Genomic DNA, 22,811 nt, shown 5'->3' with positions numbered 1-22,811 from the left:
GTACTACTATGATAGTCCTAAATATCAGTGAATCTAAGCAAATGGTCCCTGAACTTTGCTTTTTTGTATGCTAATAGTCTATCGACTTTAAAAATATTATGTGTAGTTTTTGGACTGAGGTGTAATCACATTTGTAGTACTTTTTCACTATTTATTACTCCATCCGTTTCAAGGAAGATGTCCCATTCCTTGGGTGGCACGAGATTTTATGCAATTTTATTTTGTGTGTTAAGTGGAGAGAGTAAATTAAGAAAGAGGGAATAAAGTAGAGATAAAGACATTTCTAATTTTAGTAATGGGTCATCTTGGTTGTGACAAACTAAAAAGGAAAGTGAGTCATCTTTAATGGGACGGAGGGAGTACAATTTTGCATAAAAAATGCCCCCAAAGTATGGAACGCATTTTTGGACTTTTCATAAAAATGGGATATGTAGGTACTGGATATGATATTTTTTCTATCTCTCTCTAGTATTGGGTATGATATTTTCTTATAGTTTGAGTGCATGGAATGATATTTTTCACTTCACTTTTCAATCACTATATGTCAAATCATCTTTTCCTTTTTTTTCTTAAACTTTTAGAAAATAAAAAATTAAAAGAAATATTACCATTAAATTCTTAACTACTATTAATTATAAAAATTAAAATTATAAATTTAATTACCAAATTAATTTATAATTAATATATTACAGAAAGAAACCGGTTGCAGTCCAGCCCACTTTGCCTAGGCCCCAAGTTGGGACGGCCCAGCCCCATTTAACAAATATAACCTAAGATCCAAATTGTATATTATTAATCACACTTATATATATGGTCGTAGCATATGATCTAATATGATTAGATGGTAAGCTTAGAGTGAATCTCTCACAAATAATATACCAACCTCTCCACTCTATAAGCTGCGGTTAAGAGATGGTTTGACCAACAAATAATCACCATCAACCTCTCATTTTTTCCTACTAAACTAAATATTCACAATTTCCAATTCGCAAAGATTATTGCAAAAAAAAGTGAAAATGGGACGAAGCAAGCTCCCCATCAAGAAAATAGAGAATACCACCAATCTCCAAGTCACATTCTCCAAACGTCGATACGGCCTCATTAAAAAGGCCTACGAAATTGCTGTTTTATGTGATATTGATCTCACTTTAATCATGCTCTCCCCTTCCGGCCGACTCAGCCATTTTTCCGGTAGGAAAAGGTAATTACCGTTGATCAGATTAATATTCCTATATATTTTCTACTATTATTCAATATTAATGATCATTGCTGCATTTTTTATCATAGAGTTGAGGATGTGATATATCGTTACATTAATCTCTCCGATCGTGATAGAGGAGGGTGAGCATCTTAGACTATATTTTCTTTCATTAATTCTGATTTATTGCAACATAACAATGTGTTTTTTGGAAAGTGCAGGATTATTGCAAATAGAGAGGTATATAAAATCAAATAGTATTCCAATAATGGTTTTATATGTTTGGAATTAATAACTCTATTTTTCCCATTGATGCAGCAAATAGTGAATACACTAACGAAAATAAAAACTGAAAAGGATCTAGCTATGCAAAGGTACTTTTTTTTTTAAAAAAATTATGGAAATTTCATCTTTATTGGAAAAGTATTTTATCATCCAATGGAAGTATGTTTATAATTTTGTAGTGATAGTGATATTTGTTGTTAATATTTTCCAGTGCCGCAACTCCTGGCTCTGATACTGAGGTATGCAAAATTTAACCTAAAAGATACTACATGATTTATTTGAAATACTAAAAAATAATGTCTCTTTTGAAATTTCAGGAAATACAAAAAGAGATTCAAAATTTGCAAAGAGAAGTTGCGGAAACTCAGAAAGAACTTAGGTGGTCCTAAAAATAAATTGATAGTAAATGTTTTGGTGGTTTGATTTGTATAGTAATGTGGTTGTGTGTTGATTGACAGAGTGTTCGAGCCAGATTTGGACATGTTTACGAGTGTAGGAGACTTCGAACTCTGCGAAGTGAGGCTCAAGGAAGCCCTACGCCGTGTCATGCAAAGAAAGGCAAGTGTTATCTCATCTCATTTCTTCAAAAAAAAATTGAGTATAAAATTCTACCCTTAATTAATAATGTTATCACAGAGGAATCTCATGAACAAAGTAGGCCAGCAATCAAGTTACCAAGACACCATACAGGTGCAAGTTTAATACTCTTTATTTTGTAGCAAGTTTTATTCAACAAAATAGTAACCCTAAGAAGTAATTTTATGAAAATTTGTTTGCAAAAGCAAATAAATACAGTTGTACAATATATAACCGAAGCACATACAAATGGAGCGAAGCCCTTGCTGGAGAACGACGACGATCAAGGAATGGAGCTTACCAATATTGAGCACATTAATTTCGGGTTAGATGCATGTTCCGCCACTCTAAGGTATACGCATTTTTCATAATCCCTAATGCACGTTTATTATGTGTATCGATGAAGTGAAACATGACATGTACTGAAGTAAATGTAACATAATAATCAAAATCCAAACCGTACTAATTAAATAATGGTTTGATCATAAATTTAGGAAGCAATCATCGCCAACGATGTATGAGTCCGTTTCTCAAACAAGTGGAAATGAGAATGCCCAAACCGTCGAAGGATGTTCGGACAATGTTGTGAGCAATGATGCTTTTCAACAGTTCCATTCGTCGAAGAACCACTACACTTCTTTACTGCAGCCAGAGAACTCCACTCATTTCAAGGTTCTCACTTTTTTTTCAGTTTCTTATCAATATGTGTATGTTTGACATATTTTTGTCACGAGAATGGCTAATGGACTACATTTTGATGTTGCGAATTGCAGGATGTACTAGAAGGTTCGAACGAAACCCTAGCCGGACTAGATGAACATAGGATGTTCTTACCATCAAGTGAACTTCATCTATAAGTTTATAATCAAGATCAATAACCAAAATAGAGAAATTATCAATCTACATACCCACATGATTAAAACTATCATTTTTGTGAAACCATATGTTTTCCCTTGTTAAATCAAGATTTTCAGAGTGTTTGTACATTGTTTTAATAAGATGCTGTTCTCCATTTCGGCTCACCCTAGTTTTCTTTAACCTTACATAAATCAAGGGCATATTACTGTTCAAGTGTTTTGGAATTAATTACATTCTTGAAGACATAGCACTATAATAAAGGTCTTAAATTGAAATATAGCTGAAGTCACTACTTTTGGGCTCAAAATTCAAAGTCAAGGGCCCAAACCGAATCTCTACGTCAAGTTCAAGCTTTTCTTGAGGAATTCTGAGCTCAAAACCATATTGTGTAACTCTCCTGAAAGTGTATGTTTTATTTATACTACTCCATACATCATTTTGACAACATAACCCAAATATTAATCTATTCTAATTTATGATACAGATTATATCGTGTATAATTTCTAAATCAAAATCAATTTCTACTATATTTAATTTTATAAACTAATTAATGTACTATAATACTGAGTTTTAAGATTAACTAATGTGTATGTTAATTGATCCCATATTGAAAAAATAACATTCATTAATCTTGTATATAAGAGGCTAAATTATTACTTGTACTAATTATGTACCCAAATGATGAGCTATAAGGGCATCCACAATGGCTTTCGCCCAGCCACAAACTCCTCCTGCCACATCATCAGCACTAAAAATCCTCCTGCCACATCATCAGGACAAGCAAATAGCCCATCAATAGCCTAGTCACATCACTCCTAATTATATAAAACAAATAATTGACAATCACACAAAATACGGAATTAAATTTACGACACAGATACGGGAAAATTCAATAATATTATTTAAATTTAAAAAAAGTACATTAAAAAAATACATTAATTTTAAAAAAATTACATTAAAAAATACATTAATTTAATAAAAATTACATTATTTAAAAAAAAAACCGACCTCCGCCTCATTTCTCGTCTCCGTCGCCCCCGTCACCGTCTCCGACGGAACCCCCCGGTGCCCCCCGGTCTTCTAATCGTCATGCATGCTTACGAGCAATGCGTGAAGAAAACTCTTCTCCTCGGGGTTCGTCGCCGCCCGCCATTCGGCTAACGTCTTGACCATCTGAGCTCGCGTTTGTTGACGCGCGAAGAATTTGAGATCCTCTGTCGACTGGCCAAGGGGGGATGCCGACTGGACCTCCTGGGACCCCCCGGAGCCCCGCCTCGCCTTCCGTTGCGCCCGCCTTTGACCAACCGGGTGAGTTTGGCGAGTGAACGATGGAGGGGACGGGAGCTCCTGCGCACCCTCGGGGAGGTCGTGGGAACCGCCGCTGCTGCCGCTGTAATCACCGGTATAGTTCAGTCGTTGCTTATTTGGCTAGCCAGCGTCGACACCTGCCCGGAACTTCTCGGAGTCGTTCAGCACCTCATAGCAGTTCCAGTAGGTGAACTCCTTATACAACCCGGGCTGGGGGAAGGCTTTCTCCGCTATCCTCCTACAGTCATCCTCCGTTTGGCCACTGCTCTGCGTACGGAGGGCGTTGGCGTAAAAGCCCGCAAATCGGGAGACCGCAGCCCTGATTCGGTCCCACCCTTTCCGGCACTCCTCCCCGTTGCGCGGCCTCCCCTCCGGGCAAAATGCCTTGTAGGCTGCTGCTATTTTGGCTCACATGTTGACGATCCTCTGATTGTTTGAAGTGAGGGGATCATCGCAAACACTCACCCACGCCTTGGACAGCGCGACGTTCTCCGCATCCGTCCACTTCCTCCGTACCGAGCAGTCGTCCTCAACCGGCTGCGACGACTCGCCGACCCTCTTGCCCTTCCCCTTGCCCTTCTTCTTTGGGGGGCCCCGACCCCGCCCTACTCCCCCCGTTTGAACGGGAGTTTTCAGAACACCGAGAAGATCAAACCCCAACTCCTCTAAGGAGAAAGTCTCATATTGCGTGAACTGCGCCTCCGCTGGGGTCGATGTGTGCGAAGAAGCAGTCAAAAAATCAAAACTGGGGCAATAGACGTTTTGTAATGCCCCACTTTTTGAACCCTAATTTTCAAACCCTAAAATTTTGCATTAAATGTTTTAATGCCGTGAAGTATGTGGATTAATTGACGAGTGAATTAATTGCATGTTTTCTGTGTGACCTAATTGCGTTTTGGAATTGAGATTTGATTTTATTAGTCAAATCCGTTGAGCATATGACGTGGCTGTTGAATAGTCAAAGATGTGGAACATATGACAAGGCCATTGAAAAGTCAAAGTGTTGAGAATATGTGGTGGAAGTGAAAATGGTTGAATTTATGACATGGCTATTTGAATAATTGATGTGGGGTGAAATATATATATTGCGGTGAATTATTTTCCTAAGGGTGAGTGAGATTAAATAGGATCATCAATAATTATCTTGCCCATTTTATTTGGAATTTTCGACCACTATTAATTATTGGAGAGGAATTCTATTTTCTTGGATTTAATTATTTGCTTGGGATAATTATCCAAATTAAATCCAAAGTCCGAGTATTCCTTATTCTCTCCATGAGAAAAATCGACCCCCATGCTTGCCCATGGAGATTTCGAAAATCTCCTAATCTTGGAGATGAGGAATTATTTATCATACTAATTGATCCCCTATTTATTTCCTTCCATGAATAAATAATGAATATCCTAGCATATCTAAGAAAATCTTACCTTACCTTATTCAATTAAAATTTTGAAATTGATTCCTTGCGGGAGGAACATAAAAATCGCCTACTCACTATTTTAATAGTATGATTTTATTATTTTATTCTGCTCCGTATTATCTTATTCTACTCCGTGACAATACCAAATTAAATCATACGCTAAGTAAATAGCCAAGATTTCGAAATATTCTCCCCCACATTCACGCCTATTTTCTCCATTCCCTCATATTCTCCCAAATCTTTATTTAATTGTGGGATATTTTATTTCTAACTCTATAAATAAGAGAGGAGAGAAAACCCTAAACCTAGCCACTATACGCCTCCTCTCTCCCTCCTACACGCCTCCTCTCTTCTCCACTCCTCTACCACTTGTTCTTCTCTTTCACTCAAAATCTCTTCATCCCTTGCCAAGAAATCGTTGAAGAATCAAGATTTTACCTTGTTCTACCGATCGTTTCAATCAAGAAAAGTATAATTGAACTTATTTTCTTCATCCACTCCATTCAAAAATTGTTTTGACTCCCTCATGCATATAGTGAGTGTAGGGATTTCAAATCTAGGAAGTTAATCGGTGGGAATTCGTGTTTGAAAGAGAACAAATTTGTGAATATGCGTTTTGAATGAATTTGTGTGAAGTCTAAATGAATCATGGGCGAATGATGTGTGATTATATGAAAACATGATTGTGAGAACCTTTTTAAGCATGGTTGTGTGTTGGAAGCATAAAAAGGTTGTGTTTGGATGAATGAGGATAAAACCCTAATTCGGAATTGTGAAGCATGAAATCTGTAGTGTTCGGACAGTAGATTCTGATGCGTGTTTGACTGACCAAACGAACTCCTTTTTGTTCTATTATTTTTCAGAGTAAACTTTAAGGTGTTTTCTATGTTGTGTGTAAATTTCAACCTATTTGGACGAAAGATGAAATTTTAGTGAATTTTTGAAGTTGACTGCACAGTTCTGCCCGAAATTGTTTTTCTCGACCAATGGGTCCCGTTTTTTATTTGACCGACCTAAAGATGAGATTTTGATGTGAAAATTTAACTGGATGATCTTTGATGTGTCTACTGTATTGTGGTAAAATTTTAGCCCAAACGGAGGTCGGATGAATTTTTAATGATTTTTACAAAACGATTGCGCTGTGCTACCAGATTTCTACTACGTTCAAATGATCTTGATGATTAAGTTTTGAATGATATTCATGATGCATATGTGTTAAGGAACCTATTCTACGATGTAGTGATGTGTTGTACGTTGATATATGCTATGATGTTTCCTCGTGTTGATAAAATGAATTGATGGGAAAAAGGGGAACGTTGGGGACATGCATGATTTTGGGTCGGTATTTGAGACTGATTGTGATACACATAATTTAAAGGTGATAACTCGCGCTCTCAGCGTGACAGCAAGGGGAAGGAAATACTTGAAATCTAAGCAGTCGAGGTGGGCTTTCTTTTAAATAAGGACAATGTCCTAAAGATTTTATCGATGGAAATGCAACTATGTTTATCATGCCGTGTTTTGATTTTAACGTGCCTATCTGATGTGGCTTCGCCACTATTATTTAAATCGAATTCGGGTCCTCGTAGGGCCGCAAACCCTACTTGGATTAGTGTACACCTATGGTAGACTGTGTGCTAGCATACGGGCTGGCCGGTCTAGTGACTTGGTTTGTGGCCACATTCCAAGTCATGTATTGGCAGATATGGTTAACGTCTATGGGAAAATGACTAATCAGTCGACTTTTACAATGGGATATGATTTTGAGTGCCTCGTGCCTTTCTAAAGCTAAACCCCGATGGTTACGTATGTATGGCATGATAAATAATAATTTTTATGAAAATATTTTCGGCATAAGTCCACTGAGTATCTTTATAGTACTCAGCCGTGCATGTGTTTTCCCTATGTGCAGGTTGAGCGGCGGCGAGAGTATGGTGGTGTTGAGCAAGTTAATTGAAGAATGAATTGTTTATCTTTGATCTGTGAGTGTCGTTGTGTCTTCACACATAACTTCACTCTTCTCTTGGATGCTTCCGCTGAAACCTGTTTTACTTATTATTTGATCTTGACACTATTTTGAGTTCTGTTTTAGAATCTAAAGACAGGATACGTTTTGAAGTACGTTGAACCCGTATTATTTTGAATACCAATGATGATAATTGTTTTCTCCTTTTGATCTATCTGTCAAAGCGTTACCCTTTTCTCTTGATTTATTGTTCATTTATTTCCTTGGTCAAACCCCTTTTTATAAAACCCAAGCCCCTTTTCTTCGATTGCATTTAAGTCCTGTTAAGTCGCGATCGCCGCATTTATTATACCCTAGAAGGGCGGTAGTGACACGTTTCCCCCCCTCCCCGGCGTCCCCTGCATCGCCGGTACCCTCCGCGGCGTCCTCTGCGTCGCCGGTCCGCCTCCCGGCATCATCTGCATCCCGGGTGCCCACCCCGGCATACTCTCCTCCGCCATACTCCCCCCGGCTGCCATCCCGGGCATCATCTGCTGCAACGGGTACATGTTGTAGTACCCAGGCATCGGACCCCATCCACCTCCCATGGGTACCGGGGGAGTTTGAGACCCGCTCGTCATTGGAGTACCTTCGTTGTTGTTCTCCATTTTACGTTGTTGATCTTGTACAGAAGTTAAGAAAGAGAGAGTACTCGTTAAAAAGTGGTGCGAATGAAAATGACGTGCAAAGCGCGTATATATAGTGTTTCAAAAATTAAAAAAATTCGCTAGCCGATTGCTCGTCGGTCCGGAGCCTGCAATGGCGGCGAGCGGACCGGCGAGCACATCGCCCAGCGCTCGCCGATTTTTTCGCCGAAATGGCGCTGGCCGGTTACAATGGTTCGGCGAGCGCCGGATATCGGCTAGCTGGTCCGCTCGCCGCCGTTGTGGATGCTCTAAAGCCCACACGGGCGCTGCCGCCTGCCCGTCTTCATCGTGGTCGCATGCCGGAGCTAAATCCGTGGGCCCTTGGTCTTGGGTGGTTTTTGAACTGTTCTTTTAGGCTTGATTGTTGAGTTTGAGGCTTGGACTTTATTCGGGCCTAGCTTAATTCTTTTGGATCAAAATTTAGAATTTAAGTTGATACACTTAGTCTATGTAGGATACGATACTCTTACTTGTCATGTCATTGTTGCTTTAGCCCCGTACACATATGTTGCTTAAGTAGTAAAATAAAAGCAAGCTAAGTTCTTGGTCTTTGAATTGTTCTTTTGGCTTAGTTGTTGAGCTTGGGGCTTAGACTTTATTCGAGCCTAGCTTAACTCTTAATGACAACAGAGGAGAATGAGTTATCCTACACGCCCGACCAAATTTTGGTGAGCAACGTTGCAAAAACAGAGCATTCTTTAATCAGTTGTTGCAGTGTGTTCCCCTGGAGATGAGGTGCATCCTTATCTTTCAAAAACACTAGCTTGAATTTTCATATTTTTACCATAAAAACTTGCATGAGGGTGAATCGTTTCTTGCCTGAGTCATGGTTTATCAAAGAAAAAAAAATCAACATTAATTATAGTTAAACTAGGGCAGTAAACAACTTTGTTCTTCGTTGTAGGTTGCCCTTGTTCCCGGGGATGCTTTTGGAGACGAAATTTGTTGGAGGAGATGAAATTTTTAAATTTTGTTGTAACTTTTTAGCTGTTCAATTTCTTTTTACAGAAATTAATTAATTTGTAGGTGCATTAAATTATATCTTTTGATATTGGATTATTGAGAAATAAACATTTCAGTTATTTATTGAATTTTGAATTATTCATCATACTGTATACTACGAGTACTATTTTTAAGTAAATTACTATGAAATGATTAATAGCGCAAAGTATAAGAACTCACAAGAGAAGTAAAAGAAATGTCCTAGAATGTGTAAATATAACAATCGCAAATTTACAATTGACAATTATAAAGTGTGTATGAAAACAATCCTTAGTAATTTGAATTAATTATTGCTAGGTTTATGTAGAGTTTGAATATTAGATATTTACAAATTAAAATAAAGGTTACCCAATTTGACAAGTCAAAGAAGAGTTAACGTGTACTTGAATGCCACGTCTGCACGCAGAGCCCCACCTCGAAAGCAATAGTATTCCGTGTACATTTTCGTTTAGCCTACTCAACATGGAATATAGTGAATCAAGATTTTAACTAACCTTTTCCAAGTTTTTTTTCCTTACCATTCCCTGAGTATATCCAAATGCCATTTACCCTATTTATAAGTAATTTCTGAAAATTCTAAAATTTTCATTAAATTCTGATGTTGCACATCGCCTATTAATTATAAAAATATTAATTTGTTCTGATTTTGCAATCGAAATATTGATTTTTTTTTCTCGTTTTGCAACCACCAATCAGGGTTTCGACCTTAACATATCTTGATAACTTACTTACGTGGCACTATCAGATGTCAACCAAAACTATGCCATGTTTTAGGCACTAAACAACATCATATTTTATACTAAATCAAAGACTTTTATTTATTGTCTATGATTAATATCAAGACATATTAGAATTAAAATCTTGATTGGTTGCAAAATTAGAATAAATTTTTTTATAGACGGATTATAAAATAGGTATGCAAAACCCAAACTTAAAATTTAGGATTTTACATGAATAATTAATATTAGCAATTGTGTTCCTTGGAAACAGGAAACTTAGGTCCTCAACAAGAAGCTAAGGACAACTTTCTCCAAAAACCTTAACCAAAACTAACTTGAATTACAAGACAATCAACCTCAAAGAATATTCCTTCATGCAAAACTCAAAACCCCTCATTTAAAAACCCCTCTCTCCCTCCAAAATAAAACAATACAAACTCCAAAAAAAAATGGCAGCTCCAAAGACAACCACAGAGATCGTTTTCTTCGACTTAGAGACGACGGTGCCGCAGAAATCCGGCCAGAGGTTCTGGGTGAAGGAGTTCGGCGCCATCGTCGTCTGCCCTCGCAAGCTCGTGGAGCTCGAGAGCTACTGCACCCTCATCAGGCCGGGCGATCTGTCGGGCGTGGGGGCCCGCCCTGCCCGGCCCGATGGGATCACACGGAAAGAGGCCGCAGCGGCGCCACCCTTTGCCGAGGTGGCCGACGAGATATTCAAGATTCTAGATGGGAGAATCTGGGCGGGGCATAATATTCAGAGATTCGATTGTGTTAGGATCAAAGAAATGTTTGGTGATATTGATAAACCTGCGCCGTCACCTGCTGGAATCATTGATTCTTTGGGAGTTTTGAGGGAGAAGTTTGGGAGAAGAGCTGGGAATATGAAGGTTGGTTTTTATAATTATAACATAGATATAAAAATATTTGTACAATGATTTTAATGGTATGGCTCATTATTTTGGTACATTTAAGAAATATTTTAGGATATTGGTTTTTAAAATAATAAATTTGGACGAATTCTGATAATTTCTATGAAATTTGAAAATGGTCTTAAAAACCACCAAATTTTGCAAGTGAGCAATTTTCCTGACCCGGCCCAAATAGAATCTTTTCATTTTGATTCTATGTGCCTAGCCGTGAAATCTACGTGGCTTGGTCTAAATTATATATGAAACGACGTAATCGAGGCTTAATTCTTGGATTTGACGTTGAATAAAATGTGTGTAATAGGATTAAAAATGCCGGGTAGAATTGTCGGGTTTGAAGATTACCACCAATCTTCAAATTTGTAGAAAATACCGAGTTTGTCCAAAATTAATGATATTTAAGACCAATAATATCCCAATATTTTTTTATTTTTATTTTTTGTAACCTTCAATTTGTATTTTATTTTTTGTGCGTATTGTGATATTGGTTTTATGTTTGTTTGAAAGATGGCGACCTTGGCTGATTATTTCGGTCTTGGCGAGCAGAAGCACAGGTATTCAATATTAGTAATTCATAATATTACTACTACTATTATTTTATTTTTATGGAAAGAGAAATGCTTATTGTCTTGGCTTTGGCATTTTAGGAGCTTGGATGATGTGAGAATGAATTTGGAGGTGTTGAAGCATTGTGCCACCGTGTTATTTCTGGTATTTATTTTGGAATATAGCTAGGAGAATTTTTTTTAATTAAAGAGGATCAAGTGTAGGTACTAGATAATTAATTAAGTTGTGACATGTAATTTAATGTGAATTTGGTTTTAGGAATCGAGTCTTCCTCCAAATGCATTGAATTGGCAATGGCAGACAAATAGCCCCAATGTCACAACAAGAAGTAAATCCTTATTGGTAGGTTACAAACTTCTCTCTTATTTTATTTTATCAATATAACACATAAAATGCGACATAATTATTGACTGAAAACATAAAATTTTGCAGCAATCGTCTAGCCCAACTAGTTTGAATATAAAGGGTTCAGAAAAGACGAGTAGAAAATCGCCTCCATCAACTTCTGCAGGATATCAGAGGGCTGTACCTTATGCTACAGAAAGTCTTGGAAAGGTTTGTGAAATTATTTTTTAATTTATTATTATTACTATTATTATTGTCCAAATTTGTCACATTTTTGACATTTTGATTTACATGTATGTGACAGATGACTGCTAGAGTGAAAAATGTAATATGCAGTAATCTATTGAAGCATTCGCAATCATTGATTAGGTGATCAAGAACAAAAATTCTTTAGTTTTTTTTTTATTAGATTTAGAAAGATATTAGGGTTGATTACTGGCGACTTCATCTCCCATGATTCATTGATTCTTTTGTAATATTCTGTACATATGTAAAATCTCAAACATATTGGTTATTGCAATGATTAATTTAGGTGGATCCTAGAAGGGGCAAATGCCCCACTATATATAAAACTATAAATGCTACTCCTTTATTATGAAATTTATTTATTTAAATTTTCCACTAAAGAAAGGCAGAGCGTAAATTAGACATCTCCTATTACTACTCCATTAAATTTGAAAAGGTTTTGGACTCGGCTTAATATCTTAATTAATGCGAATAAAATGCCCAAATAATAGATATTCTGAACCCATTTGTTTTAGGCATAAGCTTGGTTAAGTTATTTAATTGTAAAGCCCATACACTTTAGGCCTTCACAATAAAAAAGAGTATAGTATATTTTTGTAGGGAATAAATTAACATAACTAAAAACCTGTTATATAAATTTATAACATAACTCTGAAAATACTAAAAAAAGAAAGTTTATTGGACTTGAAATACAGTTTGTTAATCACAAATTCGGAAACCATAATCCGAAGTCATCATTTCAAAGTACAACTTAGATATAATTAGAACAAGGAATATAATAAAAATTCTCAAAGATGAACTATAAAAAATTTATATTAATGAATAGAGTGATGTTAAATGACTACAATATGTTCCGCCAGACAAGGATATATTAGTAAAATTGAAATATTAATTATATATTAAAATATTAATAATAGTTAGTGCATAGATTGAAAGGACTTTATTAACCTTTACTCAATTTTCGTTTCTTAACCCTCTTTCTTGCTTTTTCAAATTTGAATTGAAATTATGTATTAATTGTACATTTTATAGTTCCAATAAAACTTTAATGCACAAATCTTAAATCTAACAATAATAGTACTATTGCTTTTGCTTTTAATGGAGGAACTTAGTACATGAGTGATGAGTGCATTAATTTGGATTATATATACGTCAATTGATCTATCTTAACAACAATAAAAATCTTTTTAAATTTAACTAACTTAAAACAAATTAATAATTGCGCAACTATTTAGAAAAATATTAAAATTTTAATTTAAATACTTGTATATTTATGATTTATTAAATATTGTATAATTATTTTGATTCAAGCTCGAAAGCACGTGGAAATTAGTCATATATTTTTTGAATCTTTTCTTTTTTATTGAAATAGAATAATATATCAGATATCAAAACCAATTTCTAGTTTAATTCAATTAATTTTAAAATTTAGGAGTAGTATGTACATGTATAATTTACATTTCTAATAAAGTCACACATTATGCTTAATTTCATAATTTCATAGTACTATTATTCAACTGATTAATGATCATTAACTTGACTTCATTGCGTAATTGTATGGCTCTATTTAAGAAAGATTTTTTTAATCATAAACTCCAACTAAAGAAAATCGATCGGTGATAAACTATACAAATTCTAAATACAAAAAATATTACTACTATTACTTATAATAAAAAGTACTAGTAACTTTAGTTACGAAAGAATTTACATTTGTCTATACCTGACAACTCCATATAATTTTATATAGTACTATGATTTATTGTAATTTTTATCATAAACTCATAACTTAATACTTATTATTGCAGGAAACTTGATCGGAAAATTATCGAGATAAAATATGGATACGTAATCAATCTCTAGAGACTAATGTGCTTAATCTAATTGCTTTGTAATATTAGAGCTTAGTCACCTTTAAATTCTCCCCCGATTTCAAAATAGTAGAGTCATTTCAAAACTTAATTTTAAAATAATAATTATAAATAGTTAAAATGAAGAAAGAGTAAAGTAAAAATTTATTTTAAAAAAATAATTATAAATAGTTAAAGGAAAGAAAGAGTAAAGTAAAAGAGAGAATAGTGTAGATAAGACTAGTTTTTTCTATAGTATTCTCTCTTTTACTTTACTCTTTCTCTACTTTAATTATATATAATTATTTTTTTTAAAACGACGGTAAAAAATGAAATGATTCTATTATTGTGGAACTGAGAGAGTACGATTTATAAACCAAATGCTACTCTCATTATAATTTTTTACTAATTAAATAGTTGAATTAGAATAATTTAATAATTCATCCATCTATTTTGTGATTTCAAACTAACTATGTTCAAATTACTATTTAATCAATAACAGATCTCAACAGATTTTTGTATTAATCAAATTAATAGTTAAATGCAAATATTTGGACGATTGGAAAATGGAAATAGTTTGATATTTTATTTGATTGAACTATTCAATTGAATATGCGATTTTATTAAACATTTCAATTGAACTTATATTGACTTGAACAATAGAGCTTTATATTAGAGTTAACTGAACAATTTAACTGAAAATTTTCATTCAGTTAAACTAGTCAATTGAATGTTAGGTCTACTTGAATAACTTAATTAAATTTTAGATCCAATTAAGCATTAGGTTTTTCATAATTTCATTCAGCAATTATCAGAATTTATCTATTTTAATTGATTTTTTAAACACCCTCCATTTTAATTAAGGTAGAGATAATGGTCAATATTTCTTAAATGGAAAAATACTAATTTCTAAAAATAAATACAAATATAAATATTTACATAATATATTTTTTTGGATATTTAATAAAACAAGAAAACAAGTTATGTGAGAATAACACAAAAGGCAAAAAAATGTACTCCATATATTAAGCTATAAAATGATTAAATAAAAAAGTATTTGAAAAAATATATAGTAGTAAAATTATTTAAAATTATTTAGTTATTAAATTATGTAATTTTGTAATTAATACTATTCATAATCTAAATTAAAAAAATTCCTACCATGGTAGTGTTAAAAATATATGCTGAGACAAATTAGTCATTTATTATATCCTAAAAATATAGCTAAATTAAAGGGTATTGTGTGTATTTAATTTATGTAGACGTTATTTTCTCTTACATTATACTGAACTAGTATCAAACCCGTGCGATGCACGGATCATTTTAATTTCTTCATATTTATTTCATTATGCGAAATAAAATTTGTGAAATGATAAACAAAAGAATATTCGACATATTCTTACGTTGGATTATACTTTTTCAATCACAATAACCCCCACATGGCCACAAGAGTGCGTTTAAATGCTAACTTTTCTTTAAAATGTCAATACGATTACATTAAAATTTCAACACTTATTTGTCTTGACATTTAAATATCAGACTTAAAATTAAAAAATGTTTTTTAATTCTGTGAAAATATGAATTAACCGTTGAGTTATAACTGCAGGAGCAAGTTTACATTGCAATAATTTAAGATTGCACTGGTGAGACACTTCCTAGTCGAGTTTCATTTCATTGCAATATAGTGACCCTATATACTAAAACTCAAACCTTGAAACCTAAATCATAAACCCTTAACTTTAAAATATACTCATCATGACCAACAAATGAGTCAAATATCAATAAAATTCTCCCTCCGTCCTAGTTGAGTAAAATTATATTTCTAACCGACAAACATTTAATATTGCTTTTACCTCACATTGCCTCTTCTTGTTATAAAATCAATATTTTAGTCAACGTAACTGTTCAATTATGGAGGATTACATTTATACTACATATGAAACTGTCGTATAAGATTCTAAATTTATATCTAAAATTATTATTTTAAATTTAAGTAATTGCAATGATACCCAAAATTCATAAATATTCAACCATAGAAGTATTAACTTATTGTACACTATTGATTATAGAGTACATTTATTAAAAAAACAATAGAAGTATTATAATACTTAGAAAAAAGCAAAATAGAAAAGGAAATTATAAAAATTGGAGTATGAAATAATTATATTTTTGAAGAAAACATTTAGCTATCACAGGCCAATACTAACAAAATTGATTTAGTTTTAATTAATTCATGAATAAATAAAAATATAAAAACTATGTAGTGTTGTTAAAAACTCAACCAAGACTTTTAAAAAGTGTTCCAAAAATTATTGCTCTTTACAACAAATATTTATCAGTACCCGTTAGTTTATTTTTATTTGAGTGAAATATTATTTCAAAGATTGCTTATTTAATAAACTTTGTATTACATTTTATTATTTTTAATTTTTTTCAATCATTCTTGAACTTGTAAACACATTCAAGTTTATAAATAGTTTTTAATTATATAGTAATAGATTCTTATTTTGTTTAAAATACACAAAAAAATAAATAAAGAACATGCAAAAATAAGGATAGATGAAAGAAAAAAGTATGGTAAAATTGTATACAATTTAATTAATAAATTGTACAGTTTTAGTAAAATCTTTTAATTATATTATCATCTATATATAATTAATTTACCTAAATTAATCTATTAAATATGTTATTATCACTGTTTTTCTCTCAATTTATCATATAAATATTCCACCCAATACAACATACGGTAAATAAATTAATACTCTATATATATACATTCAAGTATTTGACCATAGTTGCTCATTTTATTTTATAATGTGCACCATTCAGGAGTCTTCATCTTCTTGTTTTTTCTAAAGTAGGTAAAATATTATTTTCAAATTATTTATCCTAGAGGTTTGCTCCCCTCTTCCATCATCTCGTAAAATGACATGCATAATTAAGCGAAATGATGATTTGTTGATCATTGTGATATTTGACAGCGATTTTTTAGTCAAGAATATGTCAAAGTAGGAAACAAATCACAGAAAAAAGAAAATTAAATAATTCGAAATTAGATTTACATTGCAACAGAAAATAGTTCTCCTCCTTCGCCAGATTACAAGATCCATCTCCAGGCTGACACGCTCTCGAAGCTTGAAACCGTCCATGTCTAGTATGTTAACGTCACTGATCACAATACTAAATCCATTCTTCCGCTCGCATAGCAATCCTTTCTCGGCAGATTATAAGAGATTTTGCAAATTGCAAGCGGTCATCCATATCCATTATCATCAGCTATACCAGAATTTATAGGTGAAAAGAAGTTGAAAGAAGTATAGAAAATTAATGGCATAAACATGTGGGAAGAAGAAGAGGAGACGGCTCACTCTCTGGTCTTCATTCTTCTCATATCCTCTGCCACTCACCCTGCTACACTCAATTAAAGGCATCTACCTCACTCTCGACACCGTCACCCTCTACCACAAATCTGATATTTTGATTGAATAAATTTGCTGGGTGAAAGAATATTTATAGAGAGAAAATAAGTTGGCTATGATAGGCATTTGTGTATAATTTATACTAAAGAAATTCAATTATTTTTATTATATATAAATATATACGTTACTAATAAGAGTGAATACAACTTTGTATTTAATGAAAGATTTTGGATCATATTATTGTTGCGCTTAATTTGTCTACATTAATGAAGGCAAAACGTGCATAATGTGAGAAAGTTGCAATCCTTTGTTAAATCAATTGAAATATAACATCAAATTTTTAGCAAATAATAAATGGCATCGATATTTGGATGAGAAAAACCCGTAACGGCCTCATCAAATTCTCCACACTCCTCTTTAATTTCTTTTTGATGTCAAACAAATTAATGTACAAAATAAAATAAAATGAAACTAACGCATCCAACAAACTTTTTATATGACTTTTGTGTATTTAATTTATAATGATTGAAATTCTTCAATGTATATATGCGTTACTCCGTAAAACGCCTGAATTAGTTTGGTGACCAATATTTTGATTTATTACAAATCTTACCTAAAATTTATAAATACTTAAATTCAAGTGTTGTAATGCTACAGTATTTGGTATTTCCTAAATACCCCACAAACTCCTTATATTCCACAATGACATTTTTTTGGCATACGTTTTATTATTACTGTTAATTAGTTTTGGATCAACAAATTATTTACCTAATTATAAAATAATTGATCATAACTGTCATGTCTCTTGAAAATTTTAACGTTATCTATAACTTTTCCACTTCCACTCCCTGAAATTATTAATTTATTATAACAACAATAAAAACCGTACACATTATAATTTCATTTAAATATTTATAATGGCATATTATAATCCCAAACCAAAATTTTAAATTCCCAAAATGCTCCCAAAACTCAACTTTTATATATGTATAGATTAAACAACTCAATATTAGCTTAATTTGATACAATTTGAAGATTCTGATTAATCTTTGATACTAGATTCAATTTGGGGATTTTAATTTATTGATTCAACTAAATCTTGTATACAATTGATCAGTGGGAAATATTTGATTCATTATTTCTTATGCTTAATGCACTTAATTAAATTAATTATATTTGGAGTTTATGAACATTGATTTGTTTGGATTAAGTAAGTGTGCAAATGTATTGGCGCAAGTTTATACCTTAATACTCCCTCCGTCCCGCACTACTCGCACTTATTTCCTTTTTGGGCGTCCCAAGTTACTTGCACTCTTTCCATTTTTAGTAAAAAATTTAACCTACAGCCGTCATTTTTGACTTTCCTATACACTCATTCCTTAATCTCCGTGCCGAAAAGGAAAGGAGCGAGTAGCCCGGGACGGAGGGAGTATGTTTTATGCTATATTATAATTTATACTGCTTAAAAGTTGTTTTTCTTCAAATTTTAAGTTCTAAAGTTTGATAATTCGTTTGTTTATAAGTATTTAAGCGCATATACTCGCTATGCTACAGTCTATGAAAGACGATTAGATAAGCTAGCAGCGGATATTGGATTAATTTGGGCATTTATTTAAATATATATTGTGCACAACACATCAATAGATATCCTTTTATTGGAGAATAAACTGAATCCTATAATATAAGAAATAATTAATAAATGTGGGTCATTGCCATTACTTATCTTCTATACCAAAAATTAAGAAAAAAGGAAATGGGAGAGGGAAAAACAGGCGCCATTTACCGATAAGGAAATGGTAGTGGGAAAAACAGGCGCCATTTGTTGAGGGAGGGAAAAAAAGGTGTAATATTAGTAAAGAATATGAAAGTATTTTTAATTGTTATTGAACCAGCATTTATATAAAAAATAATTTTTTATTGATTAAACCGGTTTATACTTGTCCATAATGTGGCTGCATAGCTTTATTGTAATAAATATATACATTGGAAATTACTCAATCATTTAATTTTAAGATAATTGTTGGTTATACTAAACTGAAAACAACTTATGTCTCCAAAATGCACGTGGCAACTTCCTATGTATAGTAAATCATATCAATATCCTTAGAGCATTAGCAATGGTGCCCGTCCCGGCGGAATTCCGACCGGCGTGCCGGAGTTCCGCGGCGTTCCGCGGATATCCGTCGCGACATCCGTGCGGACGTCAGCCATTGTGTTGACTCCCACGGACGTCCGCGCGGACGTCCCGATTATTGCATTAATTTCTTTTTTTAATAATTCTATAAATACGTATTGTTGAACTTCATTTCATTCACACCACTTGTATTAATGAGTATCTCTCTCTCTCTAAAATACTTTTCTTTCGAAGAACAATGGAGTACCACGATAGCGATTCCCCCGCCACGAGCGAGTCATAGGCGCCTTATTTTCCTATCGGCGGTAGTACGCCGATGTCCGCCGCGATGCCCCAAATGCCAGGGATGATACCCCAATCCCAAACGGCGGCGGGGATGATGCCCGGGTACTACAACATGTACCCGCAGTGGTATGGGATGATGCCCCAAATGTCTCAGATGCCCGGGGCGAGTCCAGGAATGCCCCAAATACCGGGGATGATGCCCGGAATGCCGGGGATGATGCCCTAGATGCCCGGGATGATGATGTCAGGTATGATGCAGGGATCGCCTGGCGCTGCGGGGGGAGTAGGCAGGGGGTCCCCCAATCGCCGGTGGACAACGTCTATCAGCACTATATGGATTTACTAGCGCTAGACAACCCGCCGAGTACTCCTCTCAATACTCAGTTCACTGGCATCGAGATGTTCTCGCTTGAGGAGTTGGAGCTATCTCCGATCCGGGATTCTCCCACCGACGCACCAACGGCGACAGGGAGGAGGGGGAGGCCAGGGAGAGGGAGGGGCAGGGGACGGGGGCATTACCTTGCTCGTCCCAATGTACAGTGGTGAGGCCGGGGCCACTAAGGTGGGGAAGGGGTCCAGCGGGAAGAAGAGGACCATCTGGAGCATGGAGGAGTGCATCGCGCTGGCGAAGGCGTGGATCAATGTGGTGGAGGATCCGTACGTCGGGGCTAACCAGCACATCGACAGGATGTGGTGGCTCATTAGCCAAAGCTACCTCCAGTTCAAACCGCTAGGGGGAAAGCCTCACAACGGAGAGCAATGCCGGAAATAGTGGGAGCGGCTGAGGAGGCAGCTCAGCCGATTTGCCGACATTTACACAAACAACCTCCGCTCGGCAACCAGCGGCATGTCTGTCGAGGATGTGAAGCTCCTGTCTCATCATCAGTTCATCGACACTGCACAAGGGTTCAGGGAATTCAAATATTGGGAGGTCTATCCTGTGGTTCAGACTTCGGCCAAGTTCACTGCGGGTGTTGAATCTGGCTGGCCGAAGCGGACGATGATCAGCGCCTCCGGGGAGTACAGTAGCAGTGTTGGTTCCCACGAACTCCCCCCGCCGAGGCAGAGTTCCCGACGCCCACATCGTCGGGCCGCCGCCGTCGCTGGTTTGGGCAAAAGTCAACGGCGCGGATGGCGAGGGGAAGCGCCAGCGGATCCGGCGAGGCCCAATCAGCAGCACCCACCCTAAACGATCCCGAGAACCCCTCATTCGCCCGCATCGCGGCACATGAAACCTTGTTACGTGCAATGGTTGAATGGCGCCAATCGACCTACCGCCATTACAAGCGGTCGCTTAAGGATATCATCAACAGTATGCGGCGCGATTTGGGGTTCGGAGACATGTCGGAGAGTGACGACGAGGTGGGTGGCAGCGGCGGGGACGACGAGGGGAATGGCGGCGGGGAATCCGAGGAGTGAGAAGGCGGTTTTTTTTAACAATGTAATTTTTTTAATAATTATGTATTTTTTTAATTAAGTATGTTTTTTAAATAAAGTGGTTTCATTTTCACTGTATTTGTGTCGAAATTTTAATTACGTAAATTGTTTAATTTGTGAATTTTTTTTGTGAGAAGTCCGTCGGGATGTCCGCCACTGTGCAGTGGGATGTCCGTATGACGTGGCATCCGCAGTGGGATGTCCGTATGACGTGGCATAAGTTGTTTTGGGATGTCTGCGGGGATGTCCACCGGGACATCCGCACCACTGTTAATGCTCTTAAGTATCCAAAACTATATGTGTGGGGTCTCTAAAACGACGATGTGATCACGCATTTAGATATCATTAATTTAGGAGTACTATAAATCAATATATGCATAAACATAAGAGCATCTCCATCCATGCTCTTGCCAAAGAGCATGGATGTGAGCCCGGACCCATTTTTATTATTTTTTATTTCCTACTCTTCTCCAAGAGCACAACACCCACATCCATGCTCTTCCGCAAGGACATGCTCAAGGGTCCCACCATTCCATTATTTAATTTAAATACTTCAATTACTTAAAACATTTCTACAATATAAAAATACATTAAAAATACTCGAACTACTATTACAAATTTAAAAAATATAAAAATTACATAATTAAATCCTAAAAAATAAAAATTACAAACTTAAAATCTTAAAAATTAAAAATTACAAACTTAAAATCCTAAAAAATAGAAATTACATAATTAAAATCCTAAAAAATAAAAAATACATAATTAAAATCCTACAAATTAAAAATTACATAATTAAAGGCTAAAAAAATACCCCTGTGGAAGACTAGTTTTCAGGCCCTATCCCCAATGTTTGTCGGAGACCTCGTATCATTGCCCGATGGGCTTCAAGTTGCTCGGGAGACATGTGAGACGTCTCGGTCATATTGAGTTGAGCCAAGAGAGTCCACAACGAGTTGGTGGGGGGTTGGGGTGGCACAAAGGGGGCGCCAGCATGAGCAGGAGCGGGAGCGGCACGACGGCGGTTGGCCGTCGCCTATTTCCTTCCTTGTGGTCGGCATTGGGAACTGCTCGGGCCGGCGTCGGGGACACCCAAGTTAGCTCCGGCAAGCTGGTTACCCACCTCATCCTTGCCGGCGTCAGATAGGGATACCGACCTCGATCGTTTGCTAGAGGAGCTGGAGGAGGATGATACGCCTCCTTTATACTTCGGATGCACACGCACCTCCTGCCAAGCGTTGAGGTACTTGAATGGTTTGTAATGTTGGGATTGGTAGGTCGCCAAGGCGGTACTGATGATGTCGAGCTCGCTCCTGCCACTCCCCGCCGACCGCTCTTCCTGGAGGTAATACCCTTGAAACTTTTGGATTTCTTCGTTGGCTCTGAAGATGGCATTGCGCACCATACTCTCATTGCGCTTGATGGTTCCATCCGGGCGGTTTGCATTGTACTGGTGAGAGACGCGCCACCAAAACCTATCCCCACTTTGGTTCGTGCCAACCTCCGGATCTTCGGAGATTACCAGATAGGATTTGCATAACTGATCCATCTCCCCCGAAGTGTATGGGGTGCGGACGTGAGTGTCACCG

The 22,811-nt window shown here is 35.7% G+C and overlaps 2 protein-coding genes across 2 annotated transcripts; both read left to right on the top strand.

Moving 5' to 3' along the window:
• The first annotated feature begins 1,011 nt into the window (after positions 1-1,011).
• On the top strand, positions 1,012-3,046 carry LOC121774173 (agamous-like MADS-box protein AGL104). The gene is made up of 11 exons (XM_042171088.1): positions 1,012-1,201; positions 1,288-1,341; positions 1,420-1,438; positions 1,517-1,572; positions 1,695-1,722; positions 1,801-1,862; positions 1,942-2,041; positions 2,120-2,173; positions 2,266-2,411; positions 2,554-2,731; positions 2,833-3,046. Exons 1-11 carry the CDS (start codon positions 1,017-1,019, stop codon positions 2,914-2,916), a joined length of 966 nt encoding a protein of 321 aa, XP_042027022.1. The 5' UTR covers positions 1,012-1,016; the 3' UTR covers positions 2,917-3,046.
• A 7,421-nt stretch (positions 3,047-10,467) lies between these two features.
• On the top strand, positions 10,468-12,399 carry LOC121773954 (protein NEN4-like). Its single transcript, XM_042170865.1, has 6 exons — positions 10,468-10,906; positions 11,453-11,499; positions 11,593-11,656; positions 11,771-11,854; positions 11,945-12,067; positions 12,162-12,399. The coding sequence occupies exons 1-6, from the start codon at positions 10,469-10,471 to the stop codon at positions 12,228-12,230; spliced, it is 825 nt and encodes a 274-aa protein (XP_042026799.1). The 5' UTR covers position 10,468; the 3' UTR covers positions 12,231-12,399.
• Positions 12,400-22,811: the final 10,412 nt, after the last annotated feature.

Source organism: Salvia splendens, chromosome 17 (assembly GCF_004379255.2).
Source record: "Salvia splendens isolate huo1 chromosome 17, SspV2, whole genome shotgun sequence".
NCBI classification, from domain to species: Eukaryota; Viridiplantae; Streptophyta; class Magnoliopsida; order Lamiales; family Lamiaceae; genus Salvia; species Salvia splendens.
This window is presented reverse-complemented; position numbering and strand designations above follow the sequence as displayed.